Genomic DNA, 27,822 nt, shown 5'->3' with positions numbered 1-27,822 from the left:
TTGGGGGAGGAGGCGCTGGTACCGGCCTCAGAGCAGGGCTGATGAGGCAAGTGTGGAGTCTGCTGGTCAGGGTGGTGTTTTGAAGCGTCTCCCCCGCCATTTCGGGATTCTGGAGCCTATGCGGGGGTTTTCCCCGCGGAACTCATTTTCATATCGTTAAAATAGCTGGCAGTTACTTCAAGTGTAACTAGTAAAGCAGCATACCTGATATTATTCAGTTACTTTGTTTCTTAGTGGTTTTTTTTTTTTTAATCTTAAATCCTATGTTTTCTAAGCTTTGTAGTAAAAGGTGTACAAGACTACTGGAGTTCCCAAAATGAAAATGCATTTTACCTGTTTCACTACTTTTCATAGTCGAAGTGTCATAAAAGCCTAAACCACTATGAGATGACGTAAAAAAGTTCTTTCAGTGCCCGTGATAATGATATTTTGGGTATGGAGAATGGTTTTATATTGCTTGTTGCCACAAGCAGATACGCAGGAGTGGTGCATAGCAGCTATCGTTTCCCCAAAATCACGAAAGTGCTTAGTTAGGATAGCACAGTTAAGCTGTTCATCGTATAAATCACAAAACATAATCGTGTTAATTCCAGTCAGTTATACAGGAATGTTGTTTTCACTGGTTCTTCCTTATTGTAGAAAGTAGCACTTCTTCGTATTCTTGCAGACCGTTTCTAACCTGCGTAGGAGAGAGATCTCCTCACTTGGCTCTCCTTGAAAGAGATGAAGCACCTCCTGATGCACAGTTCTTGAAAAGTTACTGTATTAATTCAAAGAATGAGTATTCCAGTTGTAATATCTGTAGCATAAAAATTAATCTGTGGACAAAAGAAAGCTAAAGCAAATCGCTGACTGATGTAGTCAACCTGATGCTCTTAACGTTCCTGAAAAACTGAGCACAATGGTAGATATATGTAGCAGTAATAAATTTCTTGCTCATAAGTGCTACAAGAGCTGTTGCATGGAGTAGTGAGGTGAAATACAGGAAGAGTTTATCTGTAAATGTGGTCAACCTAGCTTTTCTGAAATAACCTGAAGAATATTTTTAGCAAGTGTGTTTTTCTAGCATGTGGTTCTATTGCTACAAATGATAGTAGGTGGCACTAAGGCTAACTTCTGTAACACAGTCCTTCAGCACTTTTTTGTGCTCTTGTCTGAAAGCAAGAGATGGCTTTGTAACTGGTGGTGTGCTGGGTGTAGAGGAAGAGTCGCCAGGTCTGGTGCTGCTGTAGAGAACTGGGTGCTGGAACCTTGCACGAGATCGGGATATGCAGTGTAGGCTACCCTTAGATGGAGCATCAGCCTTTGGTTTCTTTCAGTCAGGACTGTGGCAGGAATCAAGTGTTTATAATCGTATGCTGCTGAAGGGTTCACAAGCCAAGTCTCTGGGAAAACTCACCTTTTTGGTTATTGGTGTGTTTTGGTACTTTTCTGAGGAACACACAAATAATGACATTATCTGTGCACAAGTTAATCAGAGTTAGCTGTAATTTGATGGGACATCTGAAAATCATGTTGCTCTCTGTGAAGGACTTAAAACTTCCTGAGATCTTTGGGACTGCTTCCAAATACTGAAGGTGTTAGAAGATTACAGAAATCTTCAGCAAAATTGTAGTGGGAGAGCTAGACAACCTAAATACAGTGGTCATGAGCATTCTCCCTGTGATCCCAAGTTGTTTGTTACTTTGGGTGGCTGAGTTGGGCAGTGGGAATTAGTATCGATAGCCTGTTATACTTGAAAATATTTAAGGTATGTGTTTGGTAGAACAGGCTCAAATAAGGAACTGCATACAGCAGAAGTTAAAGCGAAACGCTTGAGTAACTTCTGTGCGACAGGGAAGGTGGTGGAAGTGGGGGACTTGCTTGTGTATTAGTAAGACCAGGAATAGGAAGCTGCTATTCATCAGTGAGATGCTTCTGCTGAATGTTTTTTTGAAACCTTTCTGTGGGTTCTAATGTCACCTTTTATGAAAGGCTTGGAAGTTGTTTTATCTGTACACTGACTGTACTTGGATTTTGGGGAGTGGTGGTGCTTATTTTTATTAACCAGGGCCTTTAGTAGTGCTGTTTATTTGTCAATGGTTAGTGTACACTGAAAATGTTCTACTTCATTAGGCGTCTATTTGTTTGTTTTAGGATTTTGAAAAGTTAAATTAGTTTGTTGGGTGAAAATACCTAGTCTGTAGTCTGTAGAAGTCTTTGAGAAGGGAAAATGGTCTGCTTTAACTACTTAAGAGCATTGTTTTTGTGAAGCTAAGTGGTTACAACCAATGAGTTGACGCATCCTTTTTCTGGTATATGTGCATTGCAGCAGCTTTACAAGCTTTTTGAATCTCGATGTTATATGCAACTTCTGTGTTGGAAAGCATATTGCAAATGTGTGCCTCTAGCAAGCCTTGCATTCATTGTTACTTTTGTGCCTGTAGTCTTTTATATTTTATAATATAAATCAATAGCTTTTTATATAATCATAGTTTTAGAAAATACTGTGTATTATCCTTTTGAGGTAAGGAAGCATTTCCAGTACTCAAGGAAGTGTGAATATTTAATCTAGCACAGTGCAATCCTATTATGCTTTGTACACTGTCAAATTCAATTCCTCTTTTGTGTGTGTTCAAGGCATTTATTTGACATCTTTTTCAAAAAATGTTCACAGGGGTTTTAAAGTTACTGTTTAACGCTTCGTGTTTATCAAAATCTTTAGGAGAATAAGGATTTGGAAGAATGTATAATTTTGACATAACCCAAATATTAGTGGTCATGTTCACAAATTACTCTTTTTATTCCAAAGAGGTAGTGAAGTAGTAGTATATAAATGGCTTTCCTCAGACCCTGATTATTCTGTCTTGTAAAATACAATGTTAAATAGGCACATACAGAATGTCAGTTTGATCTAAACATACGTGGACAAAGTTGGGTAGTTTTGCTTAGTTAAAAAGGAAGAGTTGATTTGTGATAGGCTTTTTAGACAGCTAAAGGAAATTTTGGTTAAGTTTTAGAAAAAAATGCATCTGTTGACTTCGTATCTAGGTTACAGCAGCAAACTTGTCATGATGGTGTTCTGTACTCTGGCTCTGCAATGTGTGGAACCAGTATTTCAGTAGTCTAATATTGCAGATAAAAATTAAGGCTAGAAGTACAAGTTTCTGACTTGTTCAGCATTTCATGTAAACTAGTAACTATACTACATAAAACTTTTTTTTTTTTTCCCTCCCCCTTCAGAGTTCACAATGACGAATGAAGAACCTCTCCCAAAGAAGGTATGTTTAAAAATACTTGTGACTTTACCCTCCCAGGTAATCATGACAGCTTGGTAAGTCATGCTTTTCCTTTTGCTCCATAGGTTCGCCTTAGCGAAGCAGATTTTAAGGTTTTACCTAGAGATGAGCTCATCCTAAGGTAAAGTAAAAAGCAGTTTTTTCCATCTCAGCATTTCAGTGAACGTTTAATGAGATGTATAACCTCCCTTTTCCATTGTTTTTAGCATCCTTGTTCTGAAGAACTGTTTTATCCGTTTCATGATACGTTACTTTTATAAAGTTCTCATCTTGTCTAAAACATTTTTGTATGTAGTTTGGAGAAGAGCATTTTTTCCGAAGAGACAAAATCCTGAACAATATTTTGTAATACATGAGTAGGAGGTTTTTTCTTCACGTGTAACTTTAGAAGATACGGTTGCTTACATTCCTTTGCTAGATAGCAGGTTATTTTTAAACATCAGAAACATGTCAACTTACTCCTACAGTAAGTTTTAGGTTTTCTTTTCAGCTTGTTCAGATTCTAACAGTAAAACATTAAAATGAAGTTTTCATCGCCTAGAACTTGCATAAAGAAGAGCCTGATCATCTTTGTCACTTTTTAGAAGGCAATTTTGTCACACAGACCGCTTGCTTAAAGAAATTAACCTGAGCCGTTTGGCTATTTATACATGAACTTCCTGGCTTGTAGCAAGGAACTAACTAAACTAGGCACCTGTAGATCATCTGTTTGTCTGCTGGAGTAGTTTGTGTGTACATTTTGGTAAACTTTAGCTCTTGGCTTTTTGTACACTGTAAATTATTAGCATTATTAAGGGTCTCAAATATTGATTAAACTCTTTAGAAATCTGAGAATACAAGTGCAACACTTGATGTATATGATCAGCTACTCCATCTTCTGGGCAAACTATCCTGCCATTTCTTCTGGAGTAACAGTTCTTTCCAGTGGAGTCAAGGTAGTCTGGCTTCATGTGTGTAAAACTGGTTTCTGCTGCCTTCTCAATATCTAGTTGTTTGAGTGGTAAAGGATAGTGTATTTAAACAGTAGGAAAAATTACTTCTTTGGTGTTGAGTGGTTTAGGCCCTGTGAACCTTTTTACAGAAGTTCCTGTTCTCGAGATTGTTCCCAGGCATAGCAAACTCCTTTACAGACTTAGCTATGCCCTTACTTCCAGCTGTAAAATTCCTGTCAAAGTACCAAAGCATAGATTCAGTGCCACTTGCTTTCTCACTTAAAGTGTGGACCAAAAAAAAAAAGGCTTCTGCCTGTAATCAGTCAGAACTAATCACTTCCAGTGCTTAGTTGCTATCATAGAAGAGATCCATTTCCAGAACATGTTCAAGTGAGAATGTGAGGGAATGTACCCAAAAAGGTAAAGTATGTCAGCAGCTAAACTGTGTTAATGAAGAGACAGGGGAGAATTTGCTTATGACAGCTGTGTTGCTAGCATATCTTTTTCTTAATGTAGAAGCAACTTCTGCTCTTAAAAAGGCAACTTGATGGATTTAAGGACAATAACTGTCCATTATACCCAGAAGTGGAAACTTAAATGCCATTTTGGCTGTGTCCATTTGTTTACGTTAAGCAGTCCTGTGAACACTGTTTTGTTTGTTTGATGGGGTACGTATTTAAATGCTTTATAGTAAGTGCACCTTGAATTGTGATTTCATGTAAAATGAGCAATTACTACACCAACTGCTTCATGTGTAGGTTGGAATAAAATATAACATGTAAATCCTCTTTTAATCAAAGGCATCTCTGTTACTTTCAGACATAGAAAAGCATGTGTTAAATGTTGCTGCATTGTCTTAAGATTTAGAATGCCTTTTTATTTTTGGTTCATGCTTTGGTGTGGCAAATGCATTTTAAGAATCAGGCACATGTCATTTGCTTTTGGGTAGTACGTACTCATCACTGTACAGTTGCACTGATAAGATATGTATGTGGAAAATACTAACTCTTTTTCATCAGCTTCTGTGCCGTAAATTCAAATTTCACTGTTTTTCATAATTCAGTACATAATTCAGGTTTACTCATTTTAGCTTCTGTTGACTGGACATGAGCAGGATCAGCAAGAAAGCTTTTGGTTCAGCCTTTTGGGAATTTCTGCATGTCTCATTACTTGTTGCTGTTGGACTCATTTCCTTCATCTTTCCACTCCTCTTTAACACAGTAGCTACTTAGCTTGACTGCATAGGAGCTTCTGTGAGGAAGAGCCAGGAACATAACAGCACTTTGTGGACCATAGCTAAAAATCTGATCAGTATTGCCCTGGTTGTGCAGTGGTTAGTCTGTAAAACTGAAGCACCCTGATTTACCCAAGCAGTTCTGAGGAAGTACAGTGCTTTTACTGATTTTCAGTCAACATGTACTTACAGTCACTTCTGGACTTACTGCAGTCACTGGACTTGCACAGTCCAGTCTGCTTAATATTCTTAGAGAATGAAGGGAATTAAGTAACATACATAATGCTGCTCAATTACCTTCCAGTTCTTGTGAGACTATAAGCAGCCCCTTGAATGTAAATCAGATGCAGGACTGTCTAGTTCAGTGTACAGTTCTGTCTCTGTTCTTTAGTGCGTTTCCAAGTAGCACTTAAGTGAAGCTCTTCAGATTGCCAATGTTTAGCTATCAGATTAATGACAGGAACTTTTAAACAGATCAAGAAACCAGTTACTGGGTGGAAACCGAACTGATTGGAGTTAAAAAAAGCTTTTAGCTGTTGTCTTTTTTTTTTTTCCCCTCTCAGGTTCACATGTTTCTCTTTCTGAACTTCTAGAATGTACTTATGGACAGAAATATTTTTACTGGAGAGCCTGTAAAGTAAGCTAGCTGGAAAATGGTTGAAATGTGTAGTTTTTAGGAATGCTATTTGTACGGAAACTGTCATAATTTATCAGAAGTCTTCCTGGTGTCTTACGGGGAAGTTGCATGTTTTTATGAAGAGGATTACAATACAACTGGATACAGTTTTCATCAAGTTTCTAAGTGGAAAGAAAGACCTACTCTGTGGCATATGGTGATATTTGTGAGTTGACTTTTTCTGTTTCCTGACAGCAGTAGGTCCTGAGTGAAGCTTTAGGGCATCCTTGCTTTTTTTTGACTTTTTTTTTTTTTTTTTTTTTTTTTGTTGACTTGCAGCTCTTGACCCTTGTCATGTAGTGGAATTAAACTTGGTAGCTGGAATTTCTAGGTGATACTACTTCCACTGTTAGATTAGCCTCGGCTTCTCCAGGCACATAACTTGAAAAATCTATGACATGGCCTAGTGCGCTCTGGGTTTTCTTTTCCAGGAATTCAGTTCTTGCTTAAACACTAGCAGCTGTTGAGAAGTGACTTAGAGGTATAATCTCTGATGTTCTTGGTGAGGTGGGCAGTGTGGTGGTGTTTTGTTTTGGTCTTTCTTTATGGTGGTCATGTCTACTTAGTGTTTCAGTCGCTTTCACTTCAATTGCTCTTTGTATAGCCCCTGTTAACAACTTTGGCAATTAGGGTGTTCAGGCTGTGAGATGTTAAGAATCAGGTAGTTCTGCAGCTGTATTTGAAGCCCAGCTCTTTTATTAAATGTAATTATTTCATGTAAAAATTAGGTTCTTCTTTCCAGGCTTGCTATTTCATAGAATGTTTCAGTTTTACTTTGGGGGATTGAAGTCTCCTGAGCTTACATAGAGTTTTTAGTGGTCAAGCTTCTGTTTCGAACAATATTCTTTCTCAATCAAAGAGATAAGTTGAAGTGTTAAGTGGGAATACAACAATTTTCTTCTGCAGAGCTTGAGAGTTAATTCATGCTGACTTCATGTTCAGCTAAAGAGATGAAAAATTTTGTTTCCAATACCAGGATGAGATCTTTGTGCTTGCTTTTGCTTTTTCCAGTGAAGTGATCTCACTTGCAGTTACAGATCTGATGCTTCTTAAGACCCTTTAATAAGCTGTTTGAATTCACCAAATGGTAAAAAATTATTTGAAGTTAACTTTCTAGTTTTGATTGAGATAGTAGTGTAGCCTGTAGAGTTAAAATAGAGCAGTTACGATGAGTCTGGTACAAAATAGGTGTCAGGGACAAAGGGTAGTTGGGAAGGGAGAGAACAGAAGCCTTCCTCTGCTCTAGTGGTAAGTTAATACATGAATTTGCTTCATAATGTGGAGTAGTACCATGATGAGGAAGACACATAATTAGGAGTGAAGTACTTCTTTAAAAACAAACAAAAAACCCCAAAATGCTGTCCTGTGAACTTTGCTGGTAAGGTTTGTTGGGTTAAGCTTTACTGCAGACTTTGGTTTGCTACCAATTTGATGGTTTCTATCAAATGCAGTGCTGTTTTCAAATGTGAGGTTTTCTGGCTGTGGATGAATTGCTTAAATAACATGCCTTCACAGAGTTATTACACTGTTTGACTTCTGGCTGGTGAATATAATCAGAGTGTGATCTTGATTTGAATAAGCTGCTGTAACTACTTAACCTAGACTGCCAGTTGTAGTGTATTGTAATACACTTCTGTATGTCTTGTTCACGTGGTAACACACTTAATGTCTTTATACTATGACTTCTGCTACAGAATTGCTTGAATTGTTCTTGTTTGAAAATGGGATGTATCTAAAGTACTTTGTGTGGATAAATATGTAATAAGTGTTTGATCCCAATGTTTGTGCAAAATATTACTGTAAGTTTTCAAGATACCAATTTTCTGCGTTGTGATGCACAGCTACTGTTTTACCCTTTGAGATGCAAAGTGGATTTAACCATTGCCATGATTCAAAGCCCCTTTTTAAAAAACTGGAATTGCCTTTTATGCAGTTGTATAATTTTCTCTTGACATTTTCTGGTTATGCATGAATGTATACTCTGAAAGTTTAGGAATGAGATGCCTTGATTTAATAAAGTGAGCTTCAGAATTTTTTTTTCTCTTTGTCTTTGCAATAGGTGGAAACAGTATGAAGCATACGTGCAAGCTCTGGAGAGCAAGTACACAGACCTTAATTGTAAGTTAAGCAAGTTTCAAAGTGGTACCAGTTACCTGAATGTTTATATGAATCGGTGTTCAAGTAATATCTGTGCTTTCTAAAACTGCTAGAAATGAGATAATCCATATGTCAGGTATTTGTCAGGAAAAGTCTCTTTCTTCTGGTGTAAGTTTTCAGTCTTTCCAAACTTTCCTAGTTGCTTATTTTCCTTTGCAGATCTCACACAGTATCTAAGAAGTGTGGTTTTGCATGTGTAGGACCATCTGTACCCAGACAGCTGGGGGGGAAATATCTCAAAATATAACTCCACTAATAGGTATATTTTCAGGACTTTTCCATTAGAATGGAAGTGCTATCCTCTGTCAGAATTCTGCATGAGTCAGTGATCTTGCAGGATTGTAAACCATGTGCAAGGAAGAACAGTTTGTAGGGGTATAGGTCTGAAATGAGTCCCCAGGTAATGTTTGATCTGATCAGGCAAATTAACTATTTGATAGTCAGTCTTATGTTGTCCTTAAAACTTGGTCTGTACTTCAGTTTTTCAAAAGAGAATATGGGAAAAAATGCCCTGCTCTCAAAGGGGAAGAACGGAATGCATCCTGGAAAAGTGACTGAATTGCCAATCCTAAGTCACTTTTTAAAAATTGTGCAGCAAAAGATGGGCTCCTTGTTTTCTGCTCACCTTTTTTAAGCATTTAGACTGAAAGATTTAATAGCACTGAGTTTGAAGGGTATTTTTCTGTCAGTGCTCTCTTCTGTTGTTACCCCTGTTCTGCCACCCCATTAATGTTTGAGTTTTGGAGGGACTTAAGATGTAGCAAATGTAAGCACTTGATCTCATCCTAATTTCATAGGTAAATAAGTTGCTTTAACATTGCCAGTTTCTTAATTTCGGAAACTCTTGTATGGAGTATGGGCTGTAGTAATCAGTATTACTGAATTATTGGCAAATGATTATTTAGAAATAATTCATTCTGAAGCAATTTATGTTCATAGGTTACAACTGATCATTCTCAAGTAATTAGAAAAAATAAAAAATTATTCCAACTTTCCCTCATTGTATACATGACAAGTACCAGAGTGATGTATGTTGTTTGTAATCGGGCTGTTTGCATGTGTTCCTGTTGGAGTAATTTGGCAGTGCGCTGTGCTGCCTTCTCTCATTTCATATGTAAGCTTTCATAAATATTCATGGATCAGAAGAATGCCAGTTGTGACTAAACTGCCATTTTGAAGTTCTCAAATACCTTATTGTTTCCACATGGAGTGTTACAATAAGTTTCAGGATTGATCACCAATAGCACTGTTTTACAGGCTATGGATTGTTTTTTGGCAGTGTAGGCTTCCCTCTTCCCCCGCCCTGGCCTCAACATTTCTTAGATTTGAGGGCGGTTTCAGCTTCCCCAGTTTCAGACTGCAAATTGCAATAGTACTTGGTTAAGCAAGGAATTTAAAAGTTATTTCCTATATAAACATTTTCAAAGGTTTAAGTTTTAAGTAAGGATGGGAAAGATGTATTTAAAACCAGCTGTTGTCAAGCTTTTCTAACACTAATGATATCTTGATTATTTTCTTATGCTTACTATAGTCATGCTTATTTATTTATTGTTATGCTTATTTTGCTTTTTTGGTTTTTATGTTTGTTTAGCTGTCATTAAAAACTATTCATGAGAGAATGCTATAAAACATGTGCTGTTTGTGTATTGTATTAGCTAATGATGTGACGGGATTGAGAGAATCTGAAGAGAAGCTGAAACAGCAACAGCAAGAATCTGCCCGAAGAGAAAATATTCTGGTGATGAGGCTGGCAACCAAGGAACAGGAGATGCAAGAGTGTACTGTAAGTATTCAGACTTACAGGAATATCAGCTTTTGAGCCAGTACCCATGTGCTATGTTGTCATATATCTACAGCGTCATATTTTCTGCGCTTAAAGGAATATGGCACTTAAACTTCCACTGAATTAGTAAAGATCCCTTCTTAAAGTTTGCTTTTTTTAGTATTAGTCATTTCAGTTGATTTTCAGCAGCACTTGTGCTTGAAAGGACTTTTGCTTCAGAACCGCGCTAACTCTTGCATGAGCCACACTTGCTTTCTTCAGGCATTTATCAACTGTGCATATTTACCAAACCTGTTAATTCTGACTACCAGATGGGTGCAGGAACAAATTGAAACATAAGGATAAGATTGAGTTTACTGGGTTTCATTTAGGAAACTTTAGGCTGATACTTGTTGGGTTTGGATAACAACGTATTGGTAAGCTGCATCTGTTTGGATAGATAGGGGGAAAAAGCTACTGACTTTTTCAGGGAAAGTTCTTTTGAAATTTGGCAGATCTGTTTCTCAGGGTTTCTGATGTTTGTTGTACTGAATGCCTTTTCTGTTGCTGTTTGTTTCTCCGTTATTTCTGTGACTCTTCTGAACCTATCTTCTACCACTTTTTGGACTTCTGAGCTTTTTTGGATTACCTTCCTAACGTAAATTTTATCTGCAGCTTTAATTTGGTAGTTCTTAAGAGAAGATTGTGAAAAGCTGCTTCTTCCTAGTTTCTGAAATACGAGAGCTTCTCTTACTTTGTGGCTTTCCTCTTATTTTCTTTAAGCCTTCCTTTTTTTTCCTGTGGGTTTTCAGAGCTGCCAGGTATAGTAGTGTGACACCTCTGTACCCAGTATTTTCACTGCTTTTAAGACCATAAGATAACTGTAGTTCATAGTAAGAGCTTGTATGAAAAGAGGCTAGAGCTTAGTTTGCAGTACAAAAAATGAATCACAGAATCACTGACGTTAGAAGGGACTTCCAGTTTGTCTAGTCCAGCCTACCTACTCAGAGCAGCAGGGTCAGTTGGACCATGTTTCTAAGGACTGTGCACAGTGGGGTTTTGACCATCTCCTAGAACTGAGACCCCAGAACCTCGCTGGGTGACCTATGCCAGTGTTCCATAACCATCACAGCAAAAAGCGTTTTCTTATGTTTAAGTGGAATTTCCTGTTTCAATTTGTGCCCATTGCCTTCTGTGCTTTCAGTGGGCACCACTGAGAACAGCCTGGCTCCACCTTTTTACTCCCCCCATCAGGTATTTATGCACATTGATAAGATCCCCCTGAGCCTTCTCTTCTCCAGGCTGAACAGCTCTGGTGCTCTCAGCCTCTGCTTGTATGTCACATGCTCCAAGCCCTGAATCATCTTCGTGGCCCTTCATTGGCCTCACTCTAATGTCCCTATCTCTCTTGTACTGGGGAGCCCAGAACTGGACCCAGTACTCCAGATGTCTCACCAGTGCTGAGTGGAGAGGAAGGATCACCTCCCTTGACCTGTTGGCAGCACTCCTCCTAATGCAGCCCAGGATGCTAATGAAGATCTGTTCTGGTGCTATACCACAACACTTCCCTAGTAGTAAGACTACTATACTGATCCTGCTTCTCTTGTTAGTTTTACTGGTTAATCTTCCTGGAAGGAACAGCAGAAATAAGAGGGGTTTTTTTTAAATCTTTTTAACTTCTGAGCATATCGCTGAAACAAATAATGAAAAATAAAAAGAAATACAAGTTTTTCACCAAATCAAGATTTGTGTGTACTGTTTTCACCTTTCTGCCTATTTCTAAGAGAATCGGACAAAAATGGCAAGTATTTAAGACTGAATTTTGACAAGATCATGAAGACTATAGGGTTTTTGGCTGCACTTGTAGATGCTTATAGCTGTAATGCGTAGGCTTTCCAGATCATGTTTAGAAGAACTTCTGAAGAGTTTTTATTTTTTTCAGTGTACTAAAAAAAAATAAAAAAAGGAGGAGGGGAGTGGAATTGGAGAGAAAAAAAAAACAAAACCAAACCAAACATCCATGCACCCAGGTGGCTTCTATTTTTTGAGGTATTGATACAGGAATAACATCAAGGATGTGATCGCCGTGGTACATGGAGATAGGAAGATGCATTCTTGAAGAAGGGGGCTAAAAGCTGTAATAGACACATTGGCATCTTAAAGTGTTTTCAAATGTAAACTCTGATGGACCACTTTGTTTAATATTATTAGGTAGTGGGTTTTTTTCCAGTAAAATAGCAGTAGCCAAATGAATCATGTTGGATAAGATGTAAAGCTAAGCTATAGGATACTAAATCATTTCACAAATGAACAAAAAATGTTCATATGATAAGTTATTTGGCATGTCTAGTTTGTAGTTAATAATTAGCATAGTTAATTGTTTGTAATACATATTTACATGTAAAATATACCAGTGACAGTTATTTATACGTAAGCCTTTAATATTTACTGTCACATCTCAATTAGAAGAAGCATCTAAGGTGTCAAGTTTCATACTACTCTTAATGCATTTTTGAAACATATTTTATACTTACAAAGTTCTCGTTTAAATTTGAAAGCATAAAACCTTAAGAATACCATATTCAAATGATAGTAGCTGATAAAGACATAGCAAGTTTACTGATTGTTGTGTAAAACACCCTGCTACTTAAAATGTACTAGCTCTGTTTTAAGATAAGGTGTTACTTTCGTAGTTGTTGTTTTAATTTGTAGCTGCCTTTTAAGAAGATAAAATACATTAAAACCTACTTCAGCTTATAAAAGTCACCAGTCATCATCTTGAGAGTGTAGGTGTGTGTGTCAGTAGTCTTTTTGAAGAAACTAGGTGGTAGTTGAGTGCATAGCTCCATTCTCTCTTGTGATCTGTGTTTAGTCTAGCAGCAGAATATATGGGTTTCCTTTGAGCTGGGAGCTTCCCGAGAATGTGACTGGTGTTGCAGATCTACTCTGCGTAGTTTAGGGTGGCTAACTAAAGGGCTTGATTGAAGTTCGGGGGTTTAATACTTCACGTACTCTGTTGGCAGCAGAAGCCTTGAGCTAGTATTCCCCAAGGAGGAACAGGCCGCATAAGAGGTTACTGCTGTTAGGAAAGTGGAGGTAAAGTGCTGGCTACTGTTTCTACATAAAGCTTTATTTCTGGCAGAGAGGGGTGATGAATTTACTGCTAGTTCAGGAGGCCTTAACCCCCTCCCAAGCTACTGCACAGCTACTGTAGGTAAATAAGCAGACAGGCATTTGGAAGTGCTTGCTACTCAAATAGGTTTTCCATGGAACAGATGAGTGGAAGCTCCCTGTGGGTGCCGTTGGACTGCAGTACCTAGATAGTCATCACTTCTGTAATTTAAACCACAAGTAGGTTATTAGCTGTGTTGTGTTTTTATTTCTGTTTGTTATGCAGTGTGTTCCTTCCTGGTAAGAAGGATATGTAGTTGTACTTACTTAAGAGTGCTTACATTTTCTGTGAAGTACCTGTGTTCTGTTTGTTAAATTCTTGGTGTCAGAGGGTCTGTTCTTTGTGTGGATATCTTTGTACTTCAGCTGAAAAGAATCAGCTGTTCCAAGAATGTGAGAAGCATGGGAGGTGGAAATGTTACTGTCTGTCTTAGCAGAAGAAAATAATCCACCCAAACAAGATCCCACACAGCCTGATGTCCTCTGAATAAGATAGTTTCATGTTCTCGTGCCTTGTGTTAGAGCAGAGAGAAAGCTGATAGCAAGGTTTTTATACTATTAGTGAAGTTGCATCTGTATCTGTCCATCTGATGGGATTTTGAAAAATACCAGCTAGTGTGTGCTTTTGTGTTTCAGAATGTGAACAGCCACTAGTCTTTTTCAGTGTTACAGTGGGCATATCGCGGGGTCTGGCATTGGAGATAACTATTACTGTATGTTCAGCTCTAGCCTGAAGTTGTTCCTGACTGCAGATAAACTCTCCTGGTCCCCACACTTTATCACCTGGATTATCAACAGGAGAGATACACCAGAGAGTGGTTAGAAGGGAGCAAGAGTGGGAGGCTTGGACTGAATAAGCAGGAAGATGAATGGAATAAGGAAGCAGGCAGAAGGTTAGGAGGAATAGGCTAGCTTTAGAAGTGAGTCATGTTGGGGATAGCTTGCTCGGTCTGGGTGGATGGAAAGCCTGGCAGGTGAGACCTCTGGAGTTACAAGTGGAGGAAGGTAGTTACAACTATGGAGGGATGGAGAAAATTGAGATAGAAAAACTGGAGGAATAAATGGTCTTCAAGTTTGGGGAGGGAATAAACAAGGGTTGTTCAGCTTAAGTAAATTCTTTCTACACTATTGTTTTAGGAATGATAGCTGAGGTGTTAAGTGGAGCCTGTGTAGTGCTCTCTGCTTGGTCTAGGAGAGAAGTAGATATCCAAATGACACATTGTTCGGTAACTGACATCAGACAAAATCAGCTGGGTTCTCTTGAGTGTTTTAGTGCATTTCGGGCATGAGCAGGTGGCAGCAATTCTTTGTGCCACTGATGTAAGAAATCTGTTATGGTTCTTAGGCTGAGTAGAAGAGGGAGAGAGCTGGGCTTAGGTAAGACAAGGAACATGGTCTGCTGTGTGGTGTGTGGTTTTTGGTAGGCTTTTTTTTTTTTTTTTTTTGGTAATATTTTTTTATTTTGCCTCATTTTGATGCCCGTCTAAAAACAGGTTGGGAACAATGTTGCTGTAGCATAATTCCGTTCCTGGAATACGTTGCCAGCTGGAGTGTCTGTATATGCAGACATCCATTAAACTAGTTGTTTTGCCCTCTTCTAGTGCTAGCCCTTGCAAGGAGTTCACATGTTGTTGGAGTACTTCTCTAGTGCAAGTGTTGGAAATAGAAAAGACAAGAACAATAAATTAAATAGATATTTATTCATCGAGCAGCATCTTGCACGTTCACTGAGGCAGAGGACCCATGGGGGTAAAATGTCATCCAAGAAATGTTAGGATGGTTTTAATTTGGGCTTCCTCTTTAGAAATAGTGGTTGTAAGTGGGTTCTTGAGTACTTCAGTCCCTTTATATTTCTTTCTGGGCATATAAAGTTTGTATATTTAAAAGCATGATGGTTTATTTAAATTTTTAAAAGTAGCTAAATATTTGTATTTTGATAATACCGAATTAATGTGGAGTCAATGGAAATAATTATTTCAATACCTTTGAAATCACTTACTTTACTTGAAATAAAAATCTAAGAATTGGTGGTACTTAACCATATATAAATTAAAACTTATGTTGTCTTCAATCAAGAAGTGACTGAGGTCACTACTGCACATTTTTAAGGTAAATAGAATGTTTGTACTTAAAAGTATAAGTGTACTTTTTATTTACTGTTGCTGCTTAAAGACCCCATAACAAGTAACTATACAGAAAAATGGTTAAACTGACAGGGCTTTTGGCTCTGCTGCTTATCCCAAGTAAAGCAATGTGTGGAGGGAGAGTTTTTCCTTCCATTTTGCTGGTGGTGCCTTATACTGCTCATCAGTGAAACTTGTTGTCAAGTCTGATTGTAAGATGGTGTCTGCAGCAGGAGGCAAACCCCCAACTTTCAATTAATGCTTGTTTTTAATCTCATGTAATTTTGTTCATCTCTTGCTGGAGAAGAAATTTGTGTGATACAAGGAGCATAATAAACTGAATTTAAGAGTGGAACTCTCTGTGGAGGTTGATGTGATATTTAGTGATTAGCTAAACTAAACATATACTGTTCAGTATGTCTTAAGAATGTCTGTTATAGTGGAATTAAAATTTAAGGAACTTTAAAAAAGTGAATCCTATTTAAATCCATCAAGTTTTGACTAATGAATGTTCTGTTTTATAGAATTTCTCTTGCAATTACTCCTTCTGAAATGTTGACTGTATTTTAAGTCTTCTGGGTTCTAAATTATAAAATTGTACATCTTTTGGGTTGTGGTTATTGCAAAAGAATAAAATTCAACTGAAATTCTGTTAATATTTCTGTTTAATTTCTGTTAATAGTATTCTGTTAAAAAAATGTGACTTCCATTCTAAATGACTGTTTCATCTCCAGAAAAAGTAACAGTTTCTTTAAACCTTTATAGTAGTTGCTTAAAAATACTGTGTGTCAATATAGATTGTAATATTCCATAATAACTTTCAGGTTACACGTAAACTGGCTGTTTTAAGCAGATAACTCTCTGAATATACTCCCCCCCCCCCCCCCCCCCCGAGTGCAGGCAGATACAAAAGAAAGGGTGCATTCTAGTGCTCCAGTCATTGCTCTGGCAAATGTTACCCGATATGTAGAAAACAATTTTGATGCAGAGAGGGGGGAAAAACAAGGCCTTGAAAGTTTAAGCTTGGCAGGTGGTGGGATGGGGGATTGGGTGAATATGCACATTGATAGGTGCAGGTGGGCAAAAGTGACTTTATTTTTTTTTTTTTTCCCCTGCATTTTTCAGGTTACAGTGTTGAAAGAAGGCAAGCTTCCTTGATGTCATCTTTGGAATAACTATTTGTATCTAAATGACATTAATATTTTATTTACTGTTGTATGAATAACAGTCTTTTTTCTTACTTTATGCAGAATCAGATTCAGTACCTCAAGCAAGTCCAGCAGCCTAGTGTTGCCCAGCTGCGATCAACAATGGTGGACCCAGCCATCAACTTGTTTTTCCTAAAAATGAAAGGTGAACTGGAACAGACTAAAGACAAACTGGAACAAGCCCAAAATGAACTGAGTGCCTGGAAATTTACGCCTGATAGGTAAACAAAACAAATACTCCCCAGTCAAGACTTCCCTGACAGTCCCACTGCGAGAATGCTATGGTGGGACAGCCAAGTACTCGTTTCCACACCAAGACTCAGACGTTTTGAGGCAAAAGCCAGATTCTTATACTGTCCAGCTTGTAATGCTTAATGTAAAACTTACCAGATGAACCTTGTGTTTCAGCTTTTTTCTCCCCCTTTGCTTCAGAGGCCTGATGGCGTCGGACTATTCTGAAGAAATGGCCATCTTCGAAAAAAAATCTTTTCTAGAACATGTAGACATTTGCAAAATTGTTCTATTTGAAGAAAATAGAGGGAGAAACAGAAGTCTTAAGTCTGTGGCACACTGTGTCTACAGACAGTTTGGAGGCGAGAGAACCTAGAGATTATAATCATGAATTGAACATGTAAAATTCCCGTAAAATGTAGAAGTGGAATATGCTTCGCTCTTAACCTTGAGCCTAGTGACTTAGAGACACTGTAAGATCAGTTTTGCCAATAAGACTGTGGACTTCCTGCTTGTTCACTGAACTGCTGGGTCAGAACTCGATGAGGTGAATTTTGCGTTAAAGAGTTTACTTGCTAACCACTTTTGAATAGCCATGAGAGTGCTATTTGATATCACAACAGTGGTAGTGTACACATTTGACTGTTTAGCCTTTGGGCTCTCTAGCACTTGAAGGAGCCTTAAGTCAATGTTGCTAAATAATGAACTGTTTCCTGGATGGTTGGTAATACTGTGGACGCCTCAAAATTAGGACTGTACAAAATGTACATTCTATCTAATCACAGGTTAAAATTGTTGGAAGCAATATATTTGATCACAACTAGCATATAGAAGAAAAACTGGTTGTGATAAGTATTTCACTGCATGTTTTCATGCAGAAATGAGAATTTTTCGATCTTCTCTACTAAGAACTGATCTCAGACGCTCAATACAGAAGGCACACAATGGCAACTGTCTTCAGTGTTGGTGGGGTGTTTTTATTCCTTTGTACACCTGTTTTTTTTTTTTTTTTGTATTGCACTTCTATATAAAATGTGCCTTGAAATAGTTGTAATGCATAGTTCAAGGAACACTACTGGTTATACTGTTGTATTGTGAAACTCCTGGGATGAACGAGAATTGAACAGGTTGTTACTTCTACATTGTCTCGTTCTCTGAAAACAAAGTCAGTATTTTAAAAAACCAAAAAAAACCACACCTAACTTAAATGCATGCACTTTCCTTGGTGGAATCAGTGAAGGAGCCATTGCTACTCTGTTGATGCCTCTGTTCTGTTGTCCCAAGTTACTTGTAAGAGTAGCATTATGGGACAGTTGGGAGTGCATGTTTGAGGTCTGTAAAGTGAAATGCAGATTTGGTATGGCATTTGTGTTTGTTTTTTTTTCCTTAGCTAATTGAGTTCTATTTAATAATCTGAGGTTTTGATTTTTCAAAACAGTTGGGCAACGTTTTATGACTCAGTCTTATCCTAGAAAATTCATACTTAAAAAAAAAAAAAAAAAAGACATCCAGCTGTCACAGAGGTGGTGTATTCTAACTGTTTTGATGACTTCAATTAAGATGGCATTACGTATTTTTAACTTGGAGGTATCTTAACTCAGAAGTATCTTAATTGTTTGTGCTTCAGATGATTAATATGGGATCGAAGAGTAGTGTGCTTATGCAGGTCTATTTTTTTTGCATGATAATGGCTTAAAAGCAAAAGAAAAACCTACAGGAAAACTTTACCTTTTTAGAAGTGATACATCTGGAATGATTTTGCTATAGCAGTATCTAAGATTTTAATGATCTAGCATCAAACCAGAGGTAAGACTTGCATTAATAAATTGTTAATATGTTAAGCCATTTTGTAAAGCTCACTATAAAGGTATGCCATGCAGACTGCTTGTTTAACTTGGAGTTTAGAAAATTATTTAATACATTTAGATAGAGATTGGTTGTTTTCTGAAGTCTTAAAGCTCTAAATATGTGTGTACATATATTCATATATTACGTATCTGTGAGGAGAGACAAGTAACTTACCACTTTTTTTCCAAGCAAAAGTATTAAAAGAAAATTTTATTTTTGTAGCTCCAACTTAGCTTAGTAATTATCATATAATTTTGAGTCATTGGTGTGAATGTGCATAATTCATATATGCAGTAGCTGGAATACAGAAAATTAGGGTTATTTCCTGGTTAATAATTGAGGCTGTTTTCATTAACTGCATTAAGGTTTTGTTGGGTTTTGTCATTTGTGGAAAGGTAAAGAAGTGATGACACATGTAAAGTACTTACAGGATTTTTCATTCTTTTTGCATCCTGCTCCCCCCACCCAGTGCTTTATTTGTCCATCCTTGTATGCAACTACTCTTACTTCATGGCATCTGACCTAGTTTATGGAAATGATGATGCTCCTCCTATTCAGATCCCTGAATGGTGCTCAGGGTAACATGTTAACTGCAATCACAAGCCTCAACCGTAAATAAGGATGTACAGCATAATCATTGCTGATGGCTGGGGGGAGAAATAAAAGGGCATGTAATGAAAGGAATGGCTATGCTAAGCCAGTTCAACCATCATTAAATGTAGGTATACACTTTGATTAAAAATCAATAGAAATGTCATTTGCAGTAAGCCTAGTACAACAAACACTAGTCTTCTGAAATAACCGCTTATATTCTTACAGGTTTTGTTGCATGTATGTTCAACAATGCCAAACTTAGTTTTACAGCTGATAGTTACTGGATTTTATATTCTTGCATGTGTTGTCTGTTCTGTAAATTGCGAGAAGTTGTTACTTGATGCCATACTAGTTCAGAACATCTGGAAAAATTTTGATGGGAAGAAATAGCATTATAGGTAACTATGCAAATTTCTATACAGGTAATAAATATTTTACATTTTGGCAGGCATTAACATGAAGAAATTAATGGGATTCTAAAATTGTCCCAGTTCCAAGGTAACTGGTACTTGGTAATTCTACAGTTGACGTTGCTTTGTGAAAAGTGTTAAATGGCTTAAGCACTGCGAACTTCCTCAACTTGTAGTGATGATGAATACAGTAACAGGAATTTGCAAATGGCTAAAAATCGTTGCATGTCTGCCTAATAACTTTTGGGGTATGTTACATTGGTTATCTCCAAAGTGGTCCTGCTTTACACAGAATGATCATCTCTAAGGAAACTTGCATCTTAAGTGTGCGACTTGGACTGTATTAGGTCAGCACAATTTAAACTTCAAGGACCTGGCATTGGACATCACATCAAGAAAGAAAACAGGTTGCTGCCTTTAGCAGAGTTTCAGGCTTCCAGGACTTTACACAGCCAGATTCCTTCTGGAGCAGCCCATCTGAAAGATTTGGGAAAGTCAGTCGGAAACGTTAAATGGGGCACAGTTGGCAGACCTTAAAAGTTGTCTAAGGCTTGAATGCTTAAAAGGTAGTTAAGGAAATTATTCTTTTAAATTATTTTGGTTGGGTATTTCGGTTGCAGGAGAGAACTGTGGCTGTGAATTGTAGCAGAAATTTCCTGTTCTACTTTTTTAATCCTCAGTTTCTTTTGATCTTTGTCACTTGTTTAAAAGCAAACAAACAAAATTTAATGACCTGCTTGGTCTTAAAAAGTAATGCAAGTTCTGCCATTGAATTCACAATAAACTTGTTCAAGTTTGGGTTGTTTTTTAATTTTTTGTTTGGCAGAACTTACGCTTCTGTAGAGAAGAGGACAGCTTTATTATGTTGCTGAGCCTGTCAAAAGAACTGTTTGTGGTTGCTATCCCGACTTTGGCAGACGAAGAGTCCTAAAAGACTTTAATTTTTCTCTTTCATGGAGTCAGCTGTATTGCCTATATATTAATTTGCATACTACTTCCTATAATGCTTCACAGTGCAGTTTTATAATGAAGATTAAAGATGTGTGATGTTACTCATTTACTAAAGACAATCTTGTTCAGTTTTTTTTTCCCTACCTGTTTCCCATTTCTTCTGGAAAAAAGACATCCTAATGATCATTACTCATCATCTAAAATCTGTCATTCTAAAGGAATAGATTAATAATATACTCCTTCCTTAATTTCCTGCCAATGTTTGACTGCATTTTACTTTCATCATTCAAGATGTGCTTAGGAAAAGCTGAGCATAGAAATCATGAAACAGACTGTGTACATTACTGTCAAATACATAAATTGAGTTGAAAGCCAGACATCTAATTTTTTAAAGGAGAGTACCTGGGCAGCATTCAAAAGAATGTGTAAGACTCGTAAAGAAATGTAGATGTCACTATGAGAAATGAAATGGGATTTAATATTCCCTTCCAAGCAACTTTCTTTTTACCCAAATGTAATTATTAAATTTTACTAGTACAATAAATGAAGAATGGTTTTGTTCATAATTCAGTTTACACATGTAACTTTTATGCAGTACTTTATCTTTTGAATTACAAGGCACATCTTTAATCAAATACTTAATTGAGAATTAGTACATGCGAGATTGTGCATACTGATAATCCAGATGTTGGTATCAAAAAAGAACAATATGCTTATTCGTATTTGCAGTAATAAAACTTGCCTTCCGCTTTATGGGACAGCGAAAGAAGATCAACTGGCATTGGAACAGCATGTGGTAACTACAGGGAGACTTTCTGCTATGACAATTATGTTGAGGCATAATGTTCCTTGAATTGTGACATGCAGAAATTGCATCTCCTTTTTGTTTGTGATTGTGATTGAGGAAGATTACTGCAGGTTTTGTCTTCATTTTGTGATAGATGGCTCTTTCCTTTGCAGCCAAACAGGCAAAAAGTTAATGGCGAAGTGTCGAATGCTTATCCAGGAGAATCAAGAGCTTGGAAGGCAGCTGTCCCAAGGACGTATTGCACAGCTTGAGGCAGAGTTGGCTTTACAGAAGAAATATAGTGAGGAACTTAAAAGCAGTCAGGATGGTAAGGGATTTTTTTAAGAAAATGGAAGTTGCCTTGCAGTTCTAGTTTGATTTCCTGATGATACACATACTGTAAAACCATCTTTGCCACAATGAAAGGACAATATTGAGTAAAATACTACAATTGTAAATCTTTACTGGTAGTCTTAATAATAAAAAGACACAAACAAACAAAACCACCAAAACAAGTTTGGGGGACTGTTGGGATTTGCAGCTCCAGTAATGCAGTGTTTGAATTTGAAACTCTCAGATTTTGTACTGTAGATCTTCCTGATTAATAGGGAATGTTGAGACTGCACATATTATTGGTGAATTGGTAAGAAGAAAGCTATTAATGTTGCATAAAGCTAAGCATGTACTCGAAACAGAATGCTTCTTGTTAACTCTGACTTATTTCAAAATAATTTTTAAAACAAATAGTTGTTAAAACTCTTTAACAATGTCTAAGAATGCTTAAGTAACTCAGGTAGACTAAAATACTTCATTATTGTCTTCACAGTCCAAATTTTACAGCATTGTAAACCTAAATCAAAATTACCTATAAACTCTGGCCTCTTGCATAATTTAAATGAAGGGGAAAATGCAAATATAAAAAAAATGTTCTGAGAGTTCTGCATAGTATCAGTGTCTTTTTGGTAGACTCTTACAGAGTAGGTTATCTGATTATTACAGTAAGTCTTGAGGAATGAGCTGTTTGGACATCATGTAAGCCTGGATTTGGGGTTTTTTGTTACAACTGAAGTCTGAGATAGCATAGACTTTATTTGGCATTATCTAAGTCTGATATAGCCTTTATTTTTAAGGATAGATCATCGCTTCCTCCCCCTCCCCCAGTCATATTTTTGAGAAAGTAGCAATCTAAAATGACTAGAATTATTAAGGGAAATTACTTTGTTTCTGTAATGACATGTTGTTGGAATAGTTACTCTTCTTACCTGCTATTTAGATAATGCAATTAATCTAAATTTATCAAGCTCATAATTGAAGCAAGTGTGGACATTGCTTAAAGATTTTTCCTATCGAATGTGGTATAGTGAAGTAAGCTCCAGAACTGAGATGTGTTCTTTAACCCCTACTGCTTCTTCCCCTTATCAACAAAGATGACAATCCTACAATAAGTTTTCCTAATGATTTTTTTCTATAGCAGCAAGAACACTTCGATTTTATGAATTCTTACAGTAATAAGAAGTTTGCATTTTATTTGCTCTGTCATATCAATGGTGCAGTTGAAGACTAAGGGAGTTGGTGTTTCTTTTACTGTTTTCAGGTCAAATTTGTTTTGCTCCAAAAATACAGTCCCAATTGTAAAATCCTTGTAGTACATAAGTACTAAAACACCCCGTGGAATTAATTCACGCTTTTGTTAGTAAGAAAGTGTTTTAGTGTCCTGTTATGTGGGATTAAAAGGATTAAAACCAGTAAGAGCTGAAACTACTTCGAAATGTGACTGAAATATCTTTTTGTTGCTGAAGAGACTTTTGTAATTACTCAGGTGTGTTCTATACAGATGTGGTTCATGGTCACTTTTGCAGGGTTTCTGCTAAGGTTTTGTACTTCAGTAAAAGTACATATGTGAGGTGGTTCTTGCAGAATATTAATTGTTGGAAATGAGCTGTTTTCCAAATATCCTTCTTTCTTGCCTAGAAATTAATTTCTTCTCATACATTTTGAGTAGCATTATAAAAAGCATGTAGATGATAGTTAAGCATTTTCTCCTTCAGAGGCAGAGTATCAAAACCAGTGCATACCTGATGGCTGAGAAGGTCTGTTGAAAAATTTCAGCATACAATGTTAAGTTGTAGGATTTTAATTTTTTTTGTCTGACATTCAAACTATATACGGGCTATTAAGTGTTTGAAACAAATGTGTTTTCTTTATATAGAATTGAATGACTTCATCATCCAGCTTGATGAGGAAGTAGAGGGTATGCAGAGTACCATTCTAGTTCTTCAGCAGCAGTTGAAGGAGACTCGCCAGCAGTTGGCGCAGTACCAGCAGCAGCAGTCCCAGGCATCCAACCCAGGTACCAGCAGGACTCCATCTTCTGAGCCTACAGACCAGGGAGAGGCTGTGGGTAAAGACTGCAGCCGTCTGGCAAACGGACCAAGCAATGGTAGCTCCTCCCATCAGCGGACGTCTGGGCCTGGTTTTTATAGGGAGGGTAGCGGCACGGAGGATGACTTCCCGGCTTCTCCAGGGAATGGTAATAAGCTGTCCAACCACTCTGAAGATAGAACTGGTAGAGGAAGTGGTAGCTACATAAACCAACTCAGTACTGGGTATGAAAGTGTAGACTCTCCCACTGGCAGTGAAAACTCTCTCACTCACCACTCAAATGATACAGACTCCAATCATGATCCTCAAGAGGAGAAAACAGTGAGCATGAAAGGTAACAGAACTACGGGTTCTCGTCATGTCCAGAATGGTTTGGACTCCACTGTAAATGTGCAGGGTTCAGTTTTGTAACATTTTTCTGCAACATTTTTATACAGTGTCATTTAAATTGGGAGAGGATACTGTCCAGAAGCTGTTTAAATTAGTGCATACTTGTCACAATTTTGCCTTTTTGTGGGTTTCTTTTTGCTTCAATACCTCTGCCACTTTGGAAATTTTAACAGTTAATTACATTGAATGTTGCTAAGAGGACGTTTGTGTAGCTCAAGTTATTTTTATATGAGTTAATGTGAAGTTGAAATGGAAATTATTTCCATAAAGTATAACATAAATGATGTCTGTACAAATCTGTGTATATCTAGAACCTGTGCTGTGTAAGGGCATTCTTACTCATACTGTTATACTTACACCACCTTCAAGATTTGTCATAATAGCTGTGGGTTTATGACTGCCAAGTTTGCCCAGTACAGTAGTTTTATCACTAAAAGATGGACTTACTAAAGGAGTCCTGTAGTAGTTTCAGTGTTAATTACAGTTTTTCCCACCATACATCTGTGCATTTTCTCCTTAGGTGACCGAATGTTTATGAATTGTGTGCATAGTTACTCAGTTTTTAAGAACTGTTGTATCCTGTTTATGCATATTGCTCTGTGACTCCAATATTATCTTACCTGTACTGACCAAACCTAAATAAAAACTTTTAATAATGTAATTTCCTCATTGTTCTGCATTGGCTTATGTGGCTCATTGGTATGCAGTGCATTTACAGTGCTTGTTTTTTTTCTTTATTTTAATTTGTTCCTGTGTCAATCCTTTCAGGCCAGCCTGATGGTGCTTATTCTACAGGATTTTTCCTCATTGGTGGTTAAGGAAAAAAAGGGTAGGGAAGAGGGGTGTTAAAAATAAAACTTTGGAATGTGGTTTTTATAAAGATTAAAATAAAAGTAAACCCAAAATCTAGAAATATCCAAAAGGTAAATATACAAATTAAACTACAAAGCTTTGAGTTGGTAACTTAGCTTCTTTAAACCAGGTGTAACTCCTGTTGGTTTTTTTTTTTGTTTTTTTTTTTTTTTCTTTGTTTGTTTAAATGCCTACCTAAGGGAACTGACTTCTTAATAGGTGCAGAGAAAAATAAGCATACTTTCATTGTTCAGTAGCAGTAAGTTATGAATTTCTCAGAACCTGAATTTCTGGTGGTTACTTTCTGTCTCCTAATTTCATGATGAGGAAGATCATGAAAAGGAGATGAAAAAGCACTGGCTTTTTAAGCACTGTTCCACGGGAAAGATAGAAGTACTTCGCAGTATACTTTTGGGTAGACTTAAGTCCAGTTTTCAACGTCTTTCTACCTGTAAATTTTGTGATTTCTAGATGACTAATAAAATCCTGATATGTAGCCACTAAAACAACAGCAAATAGCTTTGTAGCTTTGCAGTCCAGTGTGGAAACAGGCTTTTGTTGTTTGAAAGCAGTATTTCTTCAGAGTTCTAGGACATTCTTGAAAATGTTTCACATTTACACAGTTAAATTCCTAGATTACAGGAGGATTTCCGTGGTACCATTTTTAAGTGGCTTGTTACGAGTATTAGCATCTACAATAGTATTGTCCAAGACAAATGGATGTAATTGAAATACTACTAGCTGCTGTCATCTGTTGAATACTAGTCTGTGTACTGCTGCTATTTTAATTTCATAGGGTTCACTTAAATGTATTAAAACCACTTAGTAGCTGTCACTCAAAGTGTAAATTCCAGTGGTGGTATCTGGTGGTTTTTTGAACATTACTTTAGCCCCTTTACGTGAAAATCAGCAGTTACTCAACATTCAGTTGAATGCATGAAAGAGAAGTGGCGAGTATCTATACAAAGCTGTACCAGCATGTGGCACCCAAGGTAATTTCTATGTTACGAAAATCCCTGATGGTGATTGGGTTCTGTAGTTGCTGGTGATTTATATTTAGTCTTAGTATAGAATTGCTTGATTATCCATAATGTGTGTGTATGTACATCCTGGATTCTGTACATGATAGAATGTAGTACTTAAGCAGCTTAAAATGCTGATTATAGATGTTAACAATGGCTTTAGCTGGTAATGGTGGGTGGTTAAAAAGCCTTGTGGGGGAATTGGTGGTCATGGTTCATATTTGTCTGAAATACGAAAGCAAATCATGCCAAGAAAATGGTTGACATCTTTTCACCTAGTATAATCAACTAGGAGAATGTTAAGTATCTTCGAAGTTACAGTAATTACTATTAATTGTGCTAAGGTTAAAAAAAATAGCTTTCAGGTGGTGACAGCTTGCTACTTATATCTGTCAGTTACTATAGGATATTAATTTCTTACAACTTCATATAAAGATGAGTGTATAGTACTTAATTCTTCAATAGTAAATTAAAGTTTAGCTAAAGAGCTAAAAATAGAAATACAAATTACAACCTCACACTGGAAGTTAGCTTAACTTACTGAAGGAAAATAACTGTAAGGCAAGGCAGGCCATTACCCTTGTCATTCTCTGCTTAGAGGGTATCTTCTAAAGAAGCAAGCCTGGGGTAGTTGGTTTGTTTTTCCAAAATGAAAGCAACTCAACCAGTTAATAATAAAATGAATGCTAAAATTGAGTGGCTTTCATGGAGAACGTACTGCAAAGCATTAGGGGGTGGCAGTATAATACAGGTTAGCATTTCTATATGTGTAATATTTGTGTTCTTGCCTGGCTGTCCGCACCTGTATTAGGATGTGATTATCTTGAATGTAGTTGGTTCATTTTAACAAAAGATGATTTTATTACTCACTGATAAATACAACATATTCCTCTTTACAATTAGGTACTGCCTAAATCTTGTTATATATATTTTTTCAGCATTCTGGAGAAATCTTGTTTCCAAACCTCCTGTTGATTTTGGACAATAGGTTGAGATTCCCTATGTGGCTGGGTCTCTCCAGGTGCATTTCCTAGCAGTTTCCAAGATAAGGTAATTATTTTCAACAAGGTGGTTCAGACCTAAGCCCCACTGAATTTTTGTGACTTGTTTTTCTTTATGGTCTAGTAAACATGGGTTCTGTAAGACCTTAGGATATAAGATGGAGGGGTTTGTGGTAGAGATGACTTCCATACAGCCTGAATTTTACCTAATGTTTGTCTTATCTGCAGAGTGCCTCTGAACTGAGGGAAGAGTTCTCCTTTCTGACCTTCCTGGAGAACCACATTTTAATGGGTCTTCGAACTTGCTTGCACTAACTGTACTGATTATTGTAGCTCATGGGGTGAAGGTACCCGAATGAGGGATCTCCACCAGCACTAAAGGCCGTTGAATTGCTACCAGGAGAAGATCCGATGCTGGCAAACAAGACGCGCACAACAGCGAGGAAAAGAACCAAAAAAGAGTAAGTCGTAGTCCAACTAGCTGAAAAGGTATTTGTAAGCGCTGCTGTCAGTACACTGACGGAAGCACGTCTCCCAGGCAGGTTTGAGAGGTTAACGCAGCTGTCTTGTGCTGCTGTACCCTCCCTGGTGCCTTACAGCCGAACAACAGGCACAGCTCCGAGGCAGGCGGCTTTCTGCTCGGTACGCACTCCTCCGGGGCTCCTCCTCCTCCGCGGCGCCGGTCACCTCGGCTTGCAGCGCCGAAGGCCTGACTTTTAAGATAACAGCTCTATATAGGGGTTCTATTTATCATAACGTGATAAGTAGAGTGTTAACTGACCGGTACTCTTCATGTGAAGAAGTGTAGCAACT

The 27,822-nt window shown here is 37.4% G+C and overlaps 1 protein-coding gene across 2 annotated transcripts; it reads left to right on the top strand.

Annotated features, from left to right (window-relative positions):
* Positions 1–3,228: 3,228 nt before the first annotated feature.
* WTAP (Wilms tumor 1 associated protein) lies at positions 3,229–24,795 on the top strand. Of its 2 annotated transcripts, XM_010018718.1 has the most exons (7): positions 3,229–3,260; positions 3,344–3,399; positions 8,180–8,238; positions 9,933–10,060; positions 16,584–16,762; positions 21,536–21,690; positions 23,572–24,795. In XM_010018718.1, the coding sequence occupies exons 1-7, from the start codon at positions 3,231–3,233 to the stop codon at positions 24,153–24,155; spliced, it is 1,191 nt and encodes a 396-aa protein (XP_010017020.1). In that variant the 5' UTR covers positions 3,229–3,230; the 3' UTR covers positions 24,156–24,795. The 2 variants fall into 2 exon arrangements, with proteins under 2 accessions (XP_010017020.1, XP_010017021.1); XM_010018719.1 differs by lacking the exons at positions 21,536–21,690; positions 23,572–24,795 and adding an exon at positions 16,974–18,142 and having other exon boundaries at positions 3,231–3,260.
* The last annotated feature ends 3,027 nt before the right edge of the window (positions 24,796–27,822 follow it).

The sequence above is a fragment of the Nestor notabilis genome, unplaced genomic scaffold (assembly GCF_000696875.1).
Source record: "Nestor notabilis isolate BGI_N333 unplaced genomic scaffold, ASM69687v1 scaffold22567, whole genome shotgun sequence".
Taxonomy (NCBI): domain Eukaryota; kingdom Metazoa; phylum Chordata; class Aves; order Psittaciformes; family Psittacidae; genus Nestor; species Nestor notabilis.
Note: the sequence above shows the minus strand (reverse complement) of the source record. Positions and strands in the feature narration are given on the sequence as shown.

Excerpts from the sequence above, each read along its gene's own strand:
- WTAP (XM_010018718.1), top strand. The coding sequence starts at position 3,231 with ATGACGAATGAAGAACCTCTCCCAAAGAAG. Across the intron at positions 3,400-8,179 it reads AGAGATGAGCTCATCCTAAG|GTGGAAACAGTATGAAGCAT; the intron begins GTAAAGTAAAAA and ends TCTTTGCAATAG. Across the intron at positions 21,691-23,571 it reads ACTTAAAAGCAGTCAGGATG|AATTGAATGACTTCATCATC; the intron begins GTAAGGGATTTT and ends TTCTTTATATAG.